We start from the raw sequence: 18,961 nt of genomic DNA on the forward strand, positions 1-18,961 counted from the left end.
ATACAGTGAGAAAAATGCGATCAAATAAATCATAAAAAAAATATTTGTAAGCCGTCCATCCATTGTATACTTTTTCTTTTCCTGCTGTTTTTACGTGGATAGTATTTTTTGTGAATTTATAACGTTTGCTGTATCTACTGACAGTTTTTCCCACTTATTTAAAAAAAAAGTTACACTGCCATCGCATTGGAGTTTTGACAGACCCCAGGCATGAATCATTACTTATTATGTCAAGCTCTAGATACAAGTGGTTCTGACCACGTACGAAACTTTTGTTCTGAAAGGGCTTTGCCATCCTAACTTTCAAATTGCAACGGTGCTAAAGTTGGAAATTTCGTTGGGGTTTCAGTAACCCCAAGTGTGACACGCAGGGGTTAATGATATATCGGTAATCTCGTTAAAGTATCATTAGAGCTAATGGGGATAACTAAAGTAGAATGTGACACATAGTTTTCTCATTCAAAGTCTAAGTAAATTATATATTAAAAGGAGGTGCGATAGTTAACAATCAATCTAGAATTCATCCCTTAAAACTTTATTACCTGAGCTAAAAAAAATACGTAATTATTATTTTTAGTTATTCTTGAAATCTGCAAAGTTCCATCAATATTGGAATCTCAACCTTTGAAATTTTTCCTTATTAAGTATTGTAATTTTAATTGATTATAATAGATTCATTGTTTTAATTATTACTAGAAATTCGTTCTTGATTGATATTGGGTTACATTGTTTCATCCTTGACATTCCAATTGATTATTCCTTTCAAGGATACGAACCTTCGATACAGATAACTGTCAGAAGTTGATCGTGAATAATTCATCATGGCAATAGAGACAGAGGACAAACACCATTGATATTACATCAATCAGATTGATACCTATACAATCTCAGCTTTGTTACAATAATTGATAATATTCATATAGAAACACTGTATTGATTCTCTGAATTCAGAATTATTTTAAAATCATGTTTATTCAATGGAAAATTATTTTTTCGCTTTCAAAACATCAATTCTGAAATATTGAAAATTTGGATTTTCACTTTGGATTTTGAAATTTTTTAATTTAAAGTCTGATACCATTTGATAACTATTGGATTTAATATTTTTAATGGAAAATTGTTCATTTTCTCACTTTACTCGTGGTATTAAAAATCACAAAGATCCTTGAAGTGATCACGAATGGTATATCAGCAGAAGTATACGAAAATGGCCTACCGGAAACAAGAGCACTATGATTTGAAAGGTAAAAGATTCCATACAATAGGGGTCAGAACAGTAGCTCAAGGTTGCACTAAATCCTACTTCTGTTTTAAATGTCCTGCTATCGATCTTAGTGGGACCTTCTATTTCGTGAAAAGAAGACAAATATTTCACTTTCGACCCATATATAATCCAAAGAAATTCAGAAGAAGAGAATAATAGGAAACCAGCTATCTAATTTAACCCTTGCACAAACGAAGCCTGAGTCATTCATGACTCAATATGGATACCAAAGTATTTTTATATTTTTTTTTAATTAATTACAATTATAATACACTTTTGAAGGTTCGTATCATCTGATCCAAATTTTATTATATTATTAAACAAATATCATATTCTATGAACATTAATGAGTTATACTTCTTACTGACTATTGAGTTCGTGATTGTGATTTATATATTACATCAAGTATTAAAATTTCAATAATATTCACATTTCTCTTCCTTGTTGGTTTTACAGTGTTATAGACCTGAAATTGTTATATAAAAATTGGAAGTAGGAAAGAAAATAAAAAATATTAGTGGCTATAAATCAGACAGTTTTTTATTAGACTCTTACTCGGACAAAGAACGATCAATATTATTGGCTCGACGTCGTATAAATAATATTGATAGTAATACTAAATCTATTTATGAATCTCTATTAAAGGGAACAAATACTATATTAAAAAACGTCTTCCTAGAATATTGTCTTCCAATTCTGTCCAACGATTCTTTATCTATTTAATGAAAAGATTCATAAAGATTCGTAGTTCCAAGATTTCAGAATTTTAGGATACCAAAATTCAAATTTCAAGCTGAACTTTTTACGTTTTATCAATTTCTCTGTTATCTGCTTCTTGGGGCATCTATCTGACGAATGGGCAGATCATCCGCAGAAGATCCATGCGTAAGAAAGAAAACGAGTGTAATATTTTCTCCCTTACAGATCTCTTTGGTAATCTGTTACCAGTCGTAAAGAGTAATAAGAGCAATGGGATATCACTTTCCTGATTTCTTTCCACGTTTCGCTGAATCAATAACCGACTAGTTGGAGTTCGAGAGACCGTATTTAATATGGTATGGTCTAATATTTGAAGAAAGTAAATCATTCTTCAAGCACAGAAAACTTATTCTTCTCTTCTCCTTTAGAAACAAAATTTTCTAATATTCCTTATCTTGCAAAAGATAATCAAACCTTTGCAATCTTCAACGTACCTGAATTACCTAAACGTGACTGATTACTTTTGATAAGTTTATTTTAATGACTTTGGAAAGTATACTCTCTAATTATTAATTATTAATCAATAAATTGATTGCAATTTTCAATATTGTCAGTGTATTTTATTACAAAAGAAAAATACAAATTTGTCAATTATTGTTGAGAAAAAAAAATAGTATGTACCAGATATGGAACTCGATAACAGAACGATCAATTCTTTGCCTTTTTTATTAGTAACAGCCTGTGCCAAAGATGGTATACTTGAATATGTATAAATGCCATCGACATCTCTGCTACTCGTGTTCCAGATTACCTTTAAAGTCTCCATGTCATAGCATGCATTAACTGAGAAAAACCCTGGTGCGTGTTATTTGATGGAATCAGTGAATAGTTCCAATTACAGGTATCCTTGTATTGATTAACGAAGGATAAAATTAATTAGTCCAAATATATTTAGAAAATTTGTATATTTTTTAAATTCATTTTAATATCAATAGACAATTTTTATATCAATTTAATTTTACAGTACACTAACTATGTATTTTTATAATTCAAATTATTTTTAAAAATAATTATAAAATTCTAATAATTTTTCTATGACTTTTAAAAGGGAGTGAATATAGTTAAAGAATTCAGTCGTTCTAATCTGTTTATTATTATTTAAAGTTACAGTCAATTTTTAAGTACTCAGTTTTTCCAAACACGTAGTACGTAAGTGTTCTTTTACAACTACTTTTTGACAAGAATATTTGAAAAGGAAAGAGAGTACAGCTTGACAGAAGGCAGTCAGTCGATGTCCAAACTGTAATTTCATGCCAGAAAACTCACTGATTGCTCGCTATTTACATTCGAACTAGCTAACACATGAGATTGTATATTTTCATTCGCAAACGTACGTTCGCTGTTCTGGAAAATCTTTTTATATTGCCGTGGAATAGCTTGCGCTCTAAAGTTAGACAGTCTACGTTCGCGAAGTCAGGTTGAATGCGTTGCCTTTGCACAAAAATAAGATGAATATAAAAGATACCAAAACTTCAACTTAAATAGTTATAATAATATTTATAGAAGTAGGGAATTTAGTGGATAAAATATCCAGGTGTAAATGCAGGGATGCACCGAGTTCCAATGCTAATTAGAGGAGTTTCACGACTATAGAATTTTTTCTACAATAATTATATTATTATTTGAATTTAAATTTTAGTATTTTGAAACCGATAAAATTAGATCACTCGTTGCTATGATTACAAAAAATAATTATTTCTCATTTGAATGGTAATTTTCACGTCATAAATAAATTGCCACAAGAAAAGAAGAAAATTACCATTCCATTCAATTGAAAATAGTAGAAGATACACGGTGACATAAAATAAGACTTTTCAGCGTTAGTGGATAACAGTCTAACAATTAACGCGCGACTTAAGCGTTCCTTGGGACCAGATGGTGCAAATAACGAGGATATTCAGATAATAGGAGTTCAACGAGTTTCTGCTCTAGCAATAATTTCTTATTCGAATAATAGGAGTTCACCTCTGAGTTAAGTATTATACATATAGATTTCGAGCATAAAATTTCATTACTCCGTTTTATAGTTCACACGAGTGTTCGTGTAATAGGAATACTGCTCGATAATAATAGCTCAGTAAGAGACTTCGTTAATCTAGAATTCAATAAAATTTCATTCGGTTAAATGGAATCCAAATAAATAATATAGTTTTATTACATCTACTTTTTTAAAACGAACTGTAATAGAATTCTCTTTTTACAACAAAATTTCTCTGTAAAATTAGAATTAGAAGAGTTGATGAAATAATATGAATCAAGTATCAGTGAAGGTCCTTTAGGTCCTTTTTTTAAATTTCAATTTTCAATCAGATCCTTTTTTTTTTTAATTTCAATTTTTAATTAGGTCCCTTTTTTCAAAATTAATCATTTTGACCTGTAAACGGTTCATATAAAAAATAGCTGAGGATGAAAGAAGTTTCCTAAGGATGTCCCTTCAGCTATTTCATCGCTGTGTTTCGTCCTTCCTTGACATTTCACCACCTTCCACGTAAAATGTGTGATCGTCCTTCAGGCGTAGCTGCGTTATTTTTCTACGAGTGATAAAATATCGGTGTAACGTGCTCTATAAAATTCGAGGAAGGTTACTTAGGTAAACTGTCCGATAAATTTCCTACACGAATCATGTAGGACATTGAAGGTAACCTTTCAGATACAATGGTTGAAAAAATTTCATTTTAAAATATGATCATTGCCTTATTTATTCCAATATATCGAGGCCTCTTACGATTTTCAGAAATCGAATTTTCTTCTTTTTCCATTTCAAATTTGAAACTCGAAAGATTCATATTGATCAATTAATTATCAGTTAATTTCATTTTTTTATTTTATTTCTCAAAATAGAAATTAAAGAATGCTGACTATTTCTATATCTTCATCTGATTTTTTAATTAACTCGTCAATTATATATCTGCATATTTGATTGAAATTTTTCTCTGATTCGATGAAGGAATGATTCTTCGTGAAATATTCGTTGGCTGGCATGGTAATCGCAAAAAAAAATCAATAGCTCTCACGATCTTCTGGATTGTTATTAATAGAAGATCTGGGTCACGTGTAGACTGCTCGAAATTAAAATTATATTCGTCTTGTTCATTTTCGATAAAATGTAAGGATGCCAGAAGAGGGATGTTATTATTATGTATTAGGTCGATGCACATGGAGTATCGTTTTTTTTTTAGATCAAAGTTCAAAGGAAAGTACAGTGAAGAGTAAAATTGTAAGAACGAAACCACTTTTCCCAGATTATTATTTTTTAGTCAATCTTAAAATTTGTTTATTTTTTATTCCAATCTTACATAGACAGCATTGAACAGTCACGTACCTATATGGTTTTTCTGATTACATTCTTACGTTTTCCATGTTTACGTAACTTCCGTATTTCATTTGATGAATTTAAGTTTCTTTAAACTTCTGATTTCTTACTCTGTAATAATTTAATGTAAGAATTTTTGTGTTTTAAATCTCAAGATTAAAAATTTCAAAATTTATAATTTAAATTTCAAGGATTCAAGATTATTTCAAAAGTAAAAAATTAAAATTTTTAAGTTACAAAATTCCAAAATTCACATTCAAAGCATTAGTGTATATTTTACGGTGCTAGTCTAATCTTTTCATCCCTGTACATAAAACAGACAATTTTCAACATATTTTAAATGTATTCACATGTAGAAATTTAAAGTCTTCCCCGTCGTGTTGGTAATTTTACCATGTATAAATTCTAGGATGGTTTTGCGAGGCGTTTACGCGTTAACTCTCAGCTAGTCGCTTGATGTTGTTCCGCCTTGAGATTTCGCGGGTGTTTAAAACACTGAGTGCCTGGTAATGAGATTCGTAATTGCACACTCTTGGAAAGCTAGCAAAGTATCTTCCAATTTCCCGCGGCGACTATGGAAAAATCCTAGTTGCGTTTTAAATTTGAATGGAAGAAGAACTTTTATTTCTCTGTAATCAGAGATAAGCAATCTTATTGAAATTGTAAATAAGACAGTGATTTTAATTACAAATAACAGCCACATTTTATTCAAAGACAAATTTTTTTTTTTTTATTTTATAGAAACTGTGTTTCATTATTTTTTATTTTATCTGTCCCCTAAAACAGCGGACCATGGAGAGAGCCACAATTCTAATATAAAATTCCTGTATGAAGTTCGCAACATAATACGAAAGATAATTAAATTACTGTGCTTAAGGTAATTACTTTGCAATTTCTCTAAAATGAATTTCAAGTTCTTAGTTGAGCAATATCTCCGACGGTAACTGTTTCCCAACTGAAAGTAAATATAGGAAAGATCTTTATAAATCCGATTTCCCGCAATCCTCGAAGAATATTTCCCGTCGTTGGAAACTTAATTTTCGTAATTGATTTCGAAGCTTGGTGAAACGCACGCACGGGAATCTCGTGAGTTACCTAGGAGGAAAAAGTTCAATGAATTTCTTCGAGACCTAGTTTCACCAGATTACCCTAGTCTTTGAGAACTTTCATCGCGAAAAACGTTTCATGAAGTTGATGGAACGTCAGTGCCAATATGAAATGCACCGATGAAGCCTTAACCGGGAAGAAAAAGCACGGTTGCTCGTGAAAGTGATTTACTGTTCGGTCGGGAAGAAAAATAGAACGTTAAATATCTACTTTTTTCTTTGCATACCGTTGAATCTTTTTCCCTTTTTCCCAGAAATTCAAAATAATCTTCCAAAATAGAGTTCCTAAAAATTTCTAGGAATCCCAGAAGACTCCTAAGAATGATAAAATTCCTTAGAAATCCTAAAAATCCCAAGGGTTATTAAGAACCTCCAAGAATAATGCGAAAGATTTCTAAGAATGTTCAGAGATCTCAAGAAATCTAAGAGAATCTTGAGGAATCACAAAAAATCTCAAGTATTCATCAGTGAAAACATTAAAGTGAACCAGAGCGAGATTCGCTCCCTTTTTCGGTCCACTGACCGGAAGTGGAAAAAAAAAATTTTCAACCATTCTTTAAGATTTTACCCACTAAATGCAATGGCGGAAGAAAAATGCTATAGCCCCATTCTCAAGATTTTCAATCTTAGATAGGGATTGGCTAATAACCACGAAAATAGCACGAAATGCATAGGTGTATGCTCTTTTAAGTGGATTTGGGGGAAGTGCAATGATGCAGTTTAGATGTGGTAATCGCGAACACATTAGCTATCTACAATGTCGAGAAATGTTATCAGAGCGACGGGAGGCGAACTCGAACAGCATTGATGGTGATGGTTCCGACACCAGAATCCTGTTACCGCTTGTCACCTGCTCCTAGTCACTAATCACCGCCCGTTAGTTGCCTTCCACGGATTACCTTTGACACCCTTTCGAAACAGTTGACTCCCGTGTCGATCCAACGATATAATCTCTGTTACATTAACCCTTTTCTTCGTGTGAAAATAAATCATATTTTCTTCTTAATTTTTAACATCCAAATAATGAATTATTATTATCAAATAATTTTCTTCGTATATTATCAATGTAATCATTGTTTATACGATTCAAATGTAGTTCGTATCATAGGTTTCTCTATTCGAAACAACATGTTTTATGCATTTTTGCAAGTCGCACGGAGCTTCCCCGTGAATTCGGCTTTTAGGGGGAAATTCTATTCCGTCTTATGCAAAGCAGGGCTGTACGTAGCCCCTGGCGAGGACGGTTACATTCGGGTATATACACAAGAGAGAGAATGCAGTGTCGTGGACGTGTTGACACATTCATCAGCACTGTGAAAGGGTCTGGAGACTACTGAACAAGCAATCTACGGGGACCTCTGATCCAAAAAATATCTGGGATGTTTCTATCTAGTGATTTTGAAACATTAGCTTGGGCTAAGTATATCTGAAGGAAATATAATAATTTTCAGAAACAACGTATACCTATTAATCCAAATATTTAATATTGCAAATATTAATAAAGTAAAAAATTCTTTACTTTAGAATTAAATTACATTCGCTGGCATTTTACGATAAATTCCACGAATTATTATTCCCACAAGTTTTGATAGCGGATCTGCAGTTTCTATTTAATTGGAAAGAATGGACGGTTCGATAAAACATTCGTGTTCTCAACTGCATAAATTACTTATTTATGTTTCCTACGCGGTCTCACAAATTTCCTTAAGTGACGTATTAATTATGTAAATTACTATTCCGGTCGAAAGTTTCCAGAACTTTTGCTACTTAAATGCATGAAGCATAGGTTCCTTTAAGTTCTTCGGGGGGTGTGTAAACGGGAGAGGAAGTAATGGCTTGCAGCCAAAGAATTTTAACTTCCTCCGCGATTAACTGCTTCGACAACTCTCTGTTAGACCGAATAATGGGTTATTCAGAAATACCGCGCAAAGCAATGCGTAATTTCTATCATAATTTATCATAATTTTATTCGGAAATATTTAATTTCACATTTTTTTATATTTCATTGCATAATTTTTTTTTTTTTAATTGTATTTTTCCTCGAAACCTGTTACTTACCGTTTCCCACGTGACAAATAAACTTCGGTACACGTGTCCTATTTCTTCCCATCAGTGTATCGATCTTCCTCTATCGACGCCACCGAGTTCCGATGGCAAACTAACGAGTTTATTTTTAACACATTTGAGGAATCAAGTGGCCGTGTGCACGCGATGCAACGCTAAATTACACTGGCTTCAATGACTCTTATTAATCGGTTGAAGGCAGTTGATTCTAGCAGCGATTGCTTCGGTGCTTTGAAGTTTTATTACATAATATCTACGATATCTAAAATGAAACACATTGTACGAGATTATTCTCAGCAAAAACGTGTATGTTTCTAACTCTCGAACATCGGTGTCCAAGTCAATCGAGATCCAAACTTCGGAAATTAAATGAAAATTCGGGCTCTCTCCATGGTCCGCCACTCGAGTCGGCTGAAACGAATGCAATGAACTGAAGAAGTAAGTAGGTATTTCCATCGATAAATAAGAGTTTGCGATCGGCAATGAGGTGATTAAATTCAATCGACGATAACGCGTAACGAAAGTTTCTGTTAAACTGCGGAAACTTTCACAGTGTTGTACACAGCGACTTATCGATTACCGTTCAGTTTTGTTATCTGCATATAAATGGACCATCGGAAAACGGGAATTGGGATACACGCTTTCATGCACAATAAAGTGCAGTTCAGCATTGCATACTGATTTCTATCCTGTACCCTTGTACATTCACGAGACTACCGAATCGGGAGAATCGCTTTTGAGTAATTGAAGGGTCGTGATAGTTATCTTACGCATTATTGAATAATACAGATAAACATAATTAAAAATAATTGAAACAAGAACAAAAATTTTTGGATTTCAAGTTTTTAATTTTCTAATTGTTGCCTTACATTATTAGTATATTAGCAGTCATAGAATCTGGGTTTCTGAAGATTGAGAAGAATTCATCCGAAGTCTACTTGTATCAATTTCTCGCCTTACGATATACTATTTCAAGAACAGCAGTATTTTTGTTTAAATGTTAAATTCGGACAGGCTATATTTCTAAGCTTACATCAATCGATTCGCGCAGCTGCAGTGTCTGATGCAACGGCAATAAAATAATGTTAATGGTAAAAGCGTAAAAGAGCTTGAAGATAGAACCGGAGTCGTTAAAATACAAAGCTAAGGTTCAATGAAACAGAATATCTTCTATCTAAAAATAATGCTTATTTTAAACCGTGGAATAAAAACCACAACTAGCTTTCCGTTATAGAATTTTTGTCTGGGGTGGGCTAGATATATAAACAAAAATTTTATTTCAGGTTTTTGGAAATTTTGGAATATTTAAATTTTAAAATGTTGAGGAATCCATCCACATTTTTTAGATACCTAATCCAATGTCTATTTATTACTTAAAATTCAGGGCAGAATAAAAATCTGAATTATTGTGAATAAAAGCAAGATGCATTTAGAGCACGATAATCGTTATTCAGAAAGTAATTAAAAGCGAATAAATGCCTAATTCTATTAAGTAAAATACACTGAAAGCTGACCCCGAAGAAACTGAGAAAGAAAAAGTTCATTAGAATTGGACCCAGTTTTTGAAGAAACTTTTCGCAGACTGTTAACGCGAATCCACCGAGTTATCTCTGTATAGTTTGAAGGGGTAAAAGCATCGTCCAATAATTTCATTAAAATTTCCAGGGAAGGCTTGAAAAATATTCCTCTGTTGCCCGTGAAAATATCGCACGATAAATTCCATGGAAAGTTGTTTTATGCGAAACTTTTCGCATCCAACTTTTCCCTCGTTGTTAATTCAAAGGCCACTGCTTCTAAAAGGCGTTTCATTTGTTTCACTTTGCAGGATTGTGAGCATCGAACAATAAATTCTGTTTAATATTACAGCGATGTATGTTCATCTATATGCAATAAAAATTGCGTTGAATAAAAAATTCATTTTAAGAGGTAGGATTTTAAAAGTTTACAATGGAGAAACGGTTAAGGCTTCTGCCTGGAAATCTGAAGATCGCGAGTTCAAAACCGCAGTAATTACAATTTCATTTTTTCACAAATTTTAATTATAAATTCGAACTTATAATTACTTACAAAATATTCCACTAACAATAATATGAAAAATAATTATATAAAATTTCTCGTCATAATAATTATTCCAAAATAAATTAAACCTTCAAACTTTCATTTAAGTAGGTCAGTGGTAAATAAAAATGATAAATAGGGTAGCTTAATGGACTCAAACCATGGCTACCAATAAAGATGGTGGAATAATTCTCAGTTCGACTGGGGAAGCTTGTTTAAATTATTCCTTGAAAACGATGTTGTCTCGGTGGCGTAATAACGCGTTACTAATCAGTTAAATACATTTTCCCTGAAGTTTCATTTATGCTCTTCAAGCGGCATTCTCTTCCTTGTCTCTTACTCTATAAAATCTCGAAACGGATTAAAGCGTTAAATGGACGCAGTCGCGCGTCTAACTTTGTAAAGCCGCGAAACGAGCTTGAATGTGTCAAAGCAAATCAACTATTCCGCGAGTGTTTCACAAACCTCAAACGAGGGTACACGGATTTTGGTTAACTAAAGGTTGGTAAGCCTCGTTAAGGCAAACTAGAAAATTAGAACAGCAAGCAAGAGATGGTGGAATAGTAGAAATGGCAGGGTAAAATAGTCGAGGTTGGGTATACTTCACTGAGTACCGTCGAAAAATTAATTCTGACCACCTATTTTTTACCCTTTTTAATACCATGAAAACATCCCTTGGGGAATAATTTCGTTGCTATGTGTATGTGACTGTAGTTGGCCAAAGGTACACCATATACGTTTCAAAATAGTAGAACGAAGCAGAGAGCGTGAAAGCTGTGAAAGTCAATCAGGTTAGTGCTTGAAGTACAAAGGGTCAAGAAGATCATTCAATATGGTAACGACAGATCGAGCGAAGACACGATCTGCATTCGCCATCGTACGCAGACGCGCAGCCACTGCAATCAATATAGATATCTCTCCCTTCGAACTGTGGACATTGGTAATTTTATCAGTATAACGATAAATTTTAATATTGAAACAATAATAGGGGCGCAGATAGACAAATTGATGCAACGAAAATGTTAGCTGATAACCAGTTAAAACTGAACAATATCGGGGGAGTATAAAATCAATAAACGAGGTATGAAATGAACGTTGAATTCACGACGATAACAGATAACAGGCTCTGTTTTCGGCAAATGGATTTGTTCGATAGAACTTCCGGTTGTTTTGAACTGCACTGAACTAATATTTTGCAGACATTGAATAACGGGAGCAGAAAAATAAAAGAATTTGAATGAAATGTAAAGAGAAAACATGTTTATTTATTTTTCTTTTAAATTGTGTGTTTAAGCTCGCATGCCCCTTCCTTATTTATCTAGTGATTTTCTAGAATTGTATATCGAGTGAAAATATTTTTCCCCCGTGTTCCCATTTTCTCTGGGAAAGCCTATCATGTCCAACCCTTTACTTCTTCGTTTTAGTAGCAGGGAAGATTATCAAACTATTACATGGCAAAGTGTCAAAGTGCAATCATTGTGGGATGTCATTCAGGAGAAACAGCGTGCAGTAACATTCTCACTGAAACTCCCAACTCCGCTTCATCCCCCGCTTTCCTAGCTGGACGGATGAACAGATAAGTTTCCCCAACCTTTAACCACCCGTCCTTCTGCCGGTAAACCAGTCGTGATTTCTGGATGGCATACCGTAGCTGAGTATTCACAGCTGGAGATTCAGTTAGTTAGAAATCATGTTTCTAAATCTGGAAACTTCAAGGTTATTTGGTATCTAGTTTCAGAAACACTATTGAACTTGGTCAGCGTAACAGTACCAAAACGAAATAAATTAAAAGCCATTCAGAGCAATATTTAGTTTAGAATTTTGATCAATTTTATGAGAATCAGAGCAGTCATGATTTGCTTAGATATTGATGAATAAATTGAAAGTTTAGAATTTGGAATTCTTTAATTCCTTGACTTGTGAAATTTTAAATTAATTTTTAAATTTTGAAAATTTGGAATATGAATTTTGATGTTTGGAATTTGTTAATTTGCTTAAATTTTGATCAATAAATTGAAAGTTTAGAATTTGGAATTCTTCAATTTCTAGACTTGTGAAATTTTTATTTAATTTTCAAATTTTGAAAATTTGGAATTTGAAAGCATGGAATCTGTGAATTTCATTAGCCAGTAAGAATTCGCTTAATGAAAAGGCGTGCAACAGCTTGTATACAAAGGATGCACTTTGCGGTGCATTATGAGCATGTTAATGCGATGGAAATGTCAATACTGACGATACGATACACACTTCGTGTTGAAGCGTTTATTGTCTTCTATCGTGATTTCTTGGTGTTGTATGAACGACGGGTATTGAACTTAAGTTGAACAATGCCTCTTTTCGGCTTGGTGCTGTCAATACGATGGATCTTTTAAATCCTTTGACTGCCACCAGCTCTGTGTGGGATTTACAGTCGTATAAACAATTGATGAGTAACTATTTCTCAATTTGAAATTTTCCAAATATTTCTAATTTAAAAAATTGACGAATTTAAAGGTATGGAAATTTGAAAATTTTAAAGTGAAAAATTTTCATAAAATATTGATTAAATAGATAAGAATCAGCACGACAGATTGCATTCTGTTCGTACCAAATGATTAGAACGTTTGTGCACCACAGTTGCAATTCATTCAAGATTGCCATAACAGTTTGTCTTCGATGATGTATGATAACATTACATTCGCTTATGGATTACATTGTCATTCGACAATAAAGCATCGTTCCACGGTGAATTTAATGAGCCTGAACGTAGATATGATCCCATTGTCAGGGTGAATGTATTAATCCTACATAATGTTCACTTCACGTCCAGATAATACTACGAACCATGTTACACATGCTCTCCTATCGTACAATTATCTTAAATCATGGGATTATTCATTCAGACAGCTCTGGATTAATCCTTGGAAGATGGACGCTTTGTAACTGATGCAATGGTTGAATATAGGGCGGCTTTGACATTGAATTTACTAGTTTGAAATTTTTAATTTTGAAGTTTAGAAATTTGGAATTTGAACAAATTATTTAAACTACATTTATACAACTAATTGCTAGTTATTTTTAAAACGTTTGAAAATTTCCCAAGATAATAATATATTAATCAGCACAATGAAAATGAATATAATATTGAACATGAAATTACATTTGGATAGTCATTATCTGAATGGTCCACCATTCAAAGGATAATATAAATCTCCCTCGAATATCATCATCATGCTATCTCTGTAATTAAAATTACATATACATGTACATCTGTACTGAATGCGTCATTAATCCCTTGAGTACGAATTTAATCCTGTAAATAGCTGAGGAAACAAACACAATTTCATTGACACAGATCTGTGTCTTCTTCACAAAAACAAGGTCTCACAGTGTGTGCGTTGTGTTAATTTCGTCCTACATTTACTTCGCGTTTTACGACCTCTTCTCGTCTCTCTATTACTACTGTACAAGGCACTGTTTTCTGATGTACGACGTGTTTGAAGAATCCTACCATAGTACAGTCGTTTATCGTGCAAACACTTTTACTTTGATGTAGGCTCACTGTTTAATTAAAGTTCAAAAATTGATCAACATAAATCGTGGATGAAGTGTGAATTAACATTGGTAAGGAAATTTTGGAATTTCCAAATTTCAGAAGTCTCAAAGTTCGAGCTTCCAAAATTTTTAAATTGAAAAATTCTAAACATCCAAAGTTTCAGACTTGGAAAATTCCAGAATTTAAAAATTTCAGACTTGGAAAATTTCAAGATACTAACATTCTAGATTATTAAAATTCCTATTGTTATTACTATTTGTTGGTATAAAAATAACAATTACTTTAGCTATGAAAGCACCATTTTTTCTAGCTATCATCATGTGCCATCAGATCTAATTTTCAATCTAGTCACGAGCCACCCTGGCTTCCTCTCTGTGCACGTGGAAAATGAAACTCTTTCTACCCAATGAAACAGCCCGACTAAAGACGGCCGGGTTGCTTTCTCGAAGCTCTTTCTATTCGAGCCGCGTATCGACCACTCGTTACAACATTATTTTACTTCTCCATTTCTGTCGGTTTCTTTACGTGTGCTGTGCTTTTGACGACTTCTTTCTCTGTCACTTATTGTTAGAATATAATTGCGTTGATATGCAAGTTGACGTTGTAAATATTAAATAGATAAAGAGAAATAATTCTAATATTCAATAGTTCATCACGTATTGTACGATTACAGAATACTAATAGCATAAATAATGGCCAGAATATACAGAACTGATAATAATATAGAATTTTATTGTTTATTGTTACAGATTACAAAATGGGTTGTTTTGGGAGCAAAGACAAATTAAGCAAAGAGGACATGGATTTCCTAAAATCACACACAAGATATGATGAAGCGACTATAAAGGAATGGTACAAAGGCTTTAAAGTGAGTATGCCATAGTTCTTCTTAAATTATTATAACACATATTAAAAGGCAAATTTTCAAAAATTCAAATTTTTAATTATCAGTTCTAAAGCCCCAAAATTCAGAATCCAAATTTTTAGGTATCAGAATGTAAAATTCCAAAATTGAAATTTTAGTATTTCAAAAGTTCAAAATTTCAGAACTCAAAAAGAAAAGGAAATCTTCAAAATCATAGTACATAAGAAAATATAAAGTTTACCGTGGATCATATAGACCTGATAGGAAATGGCAAAGTTAATATACATCGCCTAAAGGCAATGGGTGACATAACCTTGTGCAAATCGAACCGTTTTAAACTCTGCCACTCCCAATTCCTTCTATCTGATTGACCTTTCCACAAGCGCCGTCTGTCTTGGACGTTTTTGAAACGGTGTTGTTGGAAAGCGAGACAAGCGATCGTTTATTTCAATTCAAAACTTCGGACTTGTGGGAGAGGATTCGTTTGTGTCCGAGCTGCGAAATGGTCGGAAGTTCGCGTGAAATGCGGGAGGAATCGAAGAATGTGCCGGGGATAACGACAGTTCTCCCATAGTTTAATTAGTTGTGCGAACTGCGGCTTTCGCTCGAGAGCTGTTTCGAATAATCCAAGAAACTTTTTCGAGTAGCCTCGGTTTTCCCTCGAAATAGTTAGATTCCCTTTAAAGGCCAATTAGCCGGGTCTGCTGAAGATGCGATGAAAACTGATTCATCCGTCGGACCAACGCGGATTTATTTCTTTTTATTTGATCGAATAAACAGCCAAGAGGATCCACCGAGATGGAGAGTACTCGCCAATTGAATCAGATTTGTGCCTGATAAACCAGTTATCGTTCGACGTTAAAGATACTCCGTGTTTTCTTCCCTTTAGAGCCTTTATAGAGGATATCTGTGGATAAATACCATTTGTTCGAATTGCATAAAATCATTCAAGAACTCCAGCTTGTTAACCCCATTTTTATATCAGAAAGTTTATTTAAAAGTTTATTTAAATTGATCTACGGTAAACTCTTTCTTAAGATTACGTAATTTAAAAAAACCCTGGAACAGGCAAGGGACGAACCATTTCAAACGATACTCGGACCCGATCACCGATACTTGACAGGACTGAGTTTTCCCCATAAGGCTGGGCTCGAAATTAACTGCTCTTTCGGCCATTTTCAGAGGCCACGCCTCTTTCCTCCCACCACTCGCTGTACCTCGCGCGAGGGCCCTTTGCCCCACCACTCGCTATGCCCCGCGCGAGGGCCTTAGTCCCCGCGGCACCTCAGTAGCCCATGGTTGATGCGGAAACCCATCGATACGAGTATAGCCCCAGTGCGCCCTGAAAGGGTTGAGGTGCCTCGAGGACTAAGGCCCTCGCGCAGGACACAGCGAGTGGTGGGAGAAAAGGGGCGTAGCCTCTGAAAATTCGCCGAAAAGAGCAGTAAACTCTCGCTATATTACCGATTAAGATAGTTCATTGTCCAAATATAAACGAAAATAACACTATTGATTTTCGTTACGTTACAGCAAGACTGCCCGAACGGTAGGTTAACCCCGGCGAAATTCGTCGACATGTACAAAATGTTCTTCCCCTCTGGCAACGCGGAGGAATTCTGTGATCACGTCTTCCGTACATTCGACATGGACAAGAATGGCTACATCGATTTCAAGGTAAGTCCTTCCTCCCAATCGATTTTTCTCTACTATTGCGTTACCTTCTCAATGGAATAATGCACTATTCCTGGAGGTAGAACTCTCTCGTACATCGTTTATTCCGAACGATTAAACCTGATCGCATCAACTCCTGTCGATCGACGATATTATACTGCGTTCTCAACGGAACGATATTCCGTTGAAACTCGAGGAAATACACCGATTCGCATAGAAATTACATTTACTGCTAGATTTAATTTCATCTTTAAATTGAAGAAGAATTTGTCGAACGATCGACGGTGTTTATTCATCGGAAAAATACTAAGGTTTGTTCTTCTCTAAAATGTTAAAAAATAAAATTAATCGACGGGAAAAATAAATTAACGATTGCTGTGTAAATTGAAAATATTCGAACAGTAAAGCAAACTGGAACAGAATAACACGAGCCTTTATGATAAATTCTCTGTGTTCCTGCAAACGTTTCAAACGATCGAGGTAAAATATTGGACGGTTGAAAGTGTTGTTCCCGTAAACGTGAATTGCATTCATCGTTCAGCCTCTGTTCAAGTGTAAAGGATAACGTGAAACTGTCAGTCCATTGTTGCGAGCACAATGTGTCTCACTAAACGCCGGCTGGAAACGTATTATATATATACTTACATCCATCGACCATCCAGCCAACGGCTCGAACCGAGCTTGATAAATCCATGATTTTATGCGCTTATGGCCTTTATCGGCCTCGATTTAAGACGGATCACTGATCAAAGCTCATCCCCGACTGATCAACATTTGATGGTTTGGAAATATTCATTGAACACACACGACCTATGATTTTTCGTCGATACCCTCCTGACCTTTATAGGGGTTTGAATATCGTTTAAAATTTTAAATTTCTATAAATTTTAAAAGGTTTTTTCGGGGGATCTTTTAAAGTGCTATTTTGAATCTTTCGGAATTTCCATGAATTACTTAAGAATCTAGGGAAAGCCCTCTCGCGTGAATCGGTGCCCTCAATCCCACACATTTAATCTTTTATTTGGAACGGTGTATTTAAATCTTTTTCTGAAAGGGCGCTCCCTTTCGAATCTGTCTCTCATTTCCTTTCACTGTTCTCCCTTTAATGATGCAGAACCGTAGAAGCTTTACCATTCACTATAATACTGAAGGGTTACTATATGGGCATCCGTGATCGAATCAGGCTTCCATTGAGAAAATAAGTGGTGGGAGGCCCTATACAGGGTGATCCAGAAAGAGTGTAAGCCGCTTAAGGTGGCGATATTCTAGTCGTATATTGATAGGGCCCCTTTCGCTGCATTGTCATTTTCCTCGGAGGACTTCCCCATCACCCATTGGGCACGATTCATACGGCACGCCCATAAGGGGCTCGGAGACTCCTTAGTCCGGGGCGCACCGCGAGTGGTGGGGGGAAGGGGGTGTGGCCTCTGACTCCTAGCCGAAAAGAGCAGTCAATTCCCCCTTTCCCTAGGGAGAAGAGTGGGAACCGAATACATCATGATTTTCGTTAAGGAAAATTAATTTGACTGCAAAATCATGGATTATTAATGAAAAATTATTAAAATTAATATGGACAGTGCGAAATATTTTATTTAGCTTACCGTGAACCATAAGGCAACAGTATCATGTAATATAGTAGGTGTTCCAGTTGCTTCGCGAGAATACAATTCTTCGAAGAAAGGCCTTTAGAAAAAGCGATCACACGGATGGAAGTAAAAAAGTAGCCGATGGCAGAAGTTGGCCAAAAGGGACCGGCACGTCGATAGGGTCAATAAGAGAAGTGGCGACACTTGAGAGGTCAGGAAGAGCAAAGAGCCGACTCGCCCTCAACTTGCTTCTTTCAAACTCTCGTCGTTTGTCTACCTCAGGCGTCAGCTGACCTAATTCACAATTCCGCTTGTATCTTTAACGACCATACTAGAAAACACTTAACGAACCCCGATGTAAAACTGTTCGACTACCAAAAAAATCAGTACATCGTTGTTTTAACTCCGCAATGAATACTGTGTCGTATACACAGGGCACAATTCTTCCTTTTTTTGTTACAGGAATTCCTATTGGCTATCGATGTTACATCCAGCGGAACGCCGGAGGAGAAGTTGAAATGGGCATTCCGCATGTACGATGTTGATGGGAATGGTGTGATCGACATCCAGGAAATGACCAAAATTGTGCAGGTATGTTTTTATTTTCTAATAATTCTTAAAAAAATAAATTTTGCTATGTATAAAAATTTGTCTGTTTATCAAATTTTATAGCTATCAAACTAAAACAAGCATTCCTTCATAATATTCAAGACTCTAATTAATATTGTAAGATTTAATCT

The 18,961-nt window shown here is 34.6% G+C and overlaps 2 protein-coding genes across 5 annotated transcripts in view; both read left to right on the forward strand.

The window, feature by feature from the left end:
- LOC114870870 (neurocalcin homolog) overlaps window positions 1-18,961 on the forward strand; it is a 63,070-nt gene that overhangs the window by 26,176 nt on the left and 17,933 nt on the right. The gene's annotated exons all lie outside the window — the stretch shown is intronic.
- LOC114870872 (neuronal calcium sensor 2) overlaps window positions 1-18,961 on the forward strand; it is a 50,406-nt gene that overhangs the window by 25,792 nt on the left and 5,653 nt on the right. For all 3 annotated transcript variants that reach the window (XM_029176061.2, XM_029176059.2, XM_029176060.2), the window contains 3 exons: window positions 14,849-14,967; window positions 16,495-16,638; window positions 18,684-18,812. In XM_029176061.2, coding sequence (XP_029031894.1) covers window positions 14,857-14,967; window positions 16,495-16,638; window positions 18,684-18,812 — 384 coding nt within the window. In that variant the 5' untranslated portion in view covers window positions 14,849-14,856. The remainder of the gene's footprint in view (window positions 1-14,848; window positions 14,968-16,494; window positions 16,639-18,683; window positions 18,813-18,961) is intronic.

The sequence above is a fragment of the Osmia bicornis genome, chromosome 1 (genome assembly GCF_907164935.1).
Source record: "Osmia bicornis bicornis chromosome 1, iOsmBic2.1, whole genome shotgun sequence".
In the NCBI taxonomy this organism is placed as follows: domain Eukaryota; kingdom Metazoa; phylum Arthropoda; class Insecta; order Hymenoptera; family Megachilidae; genus Osmia; species Osmia bicornis.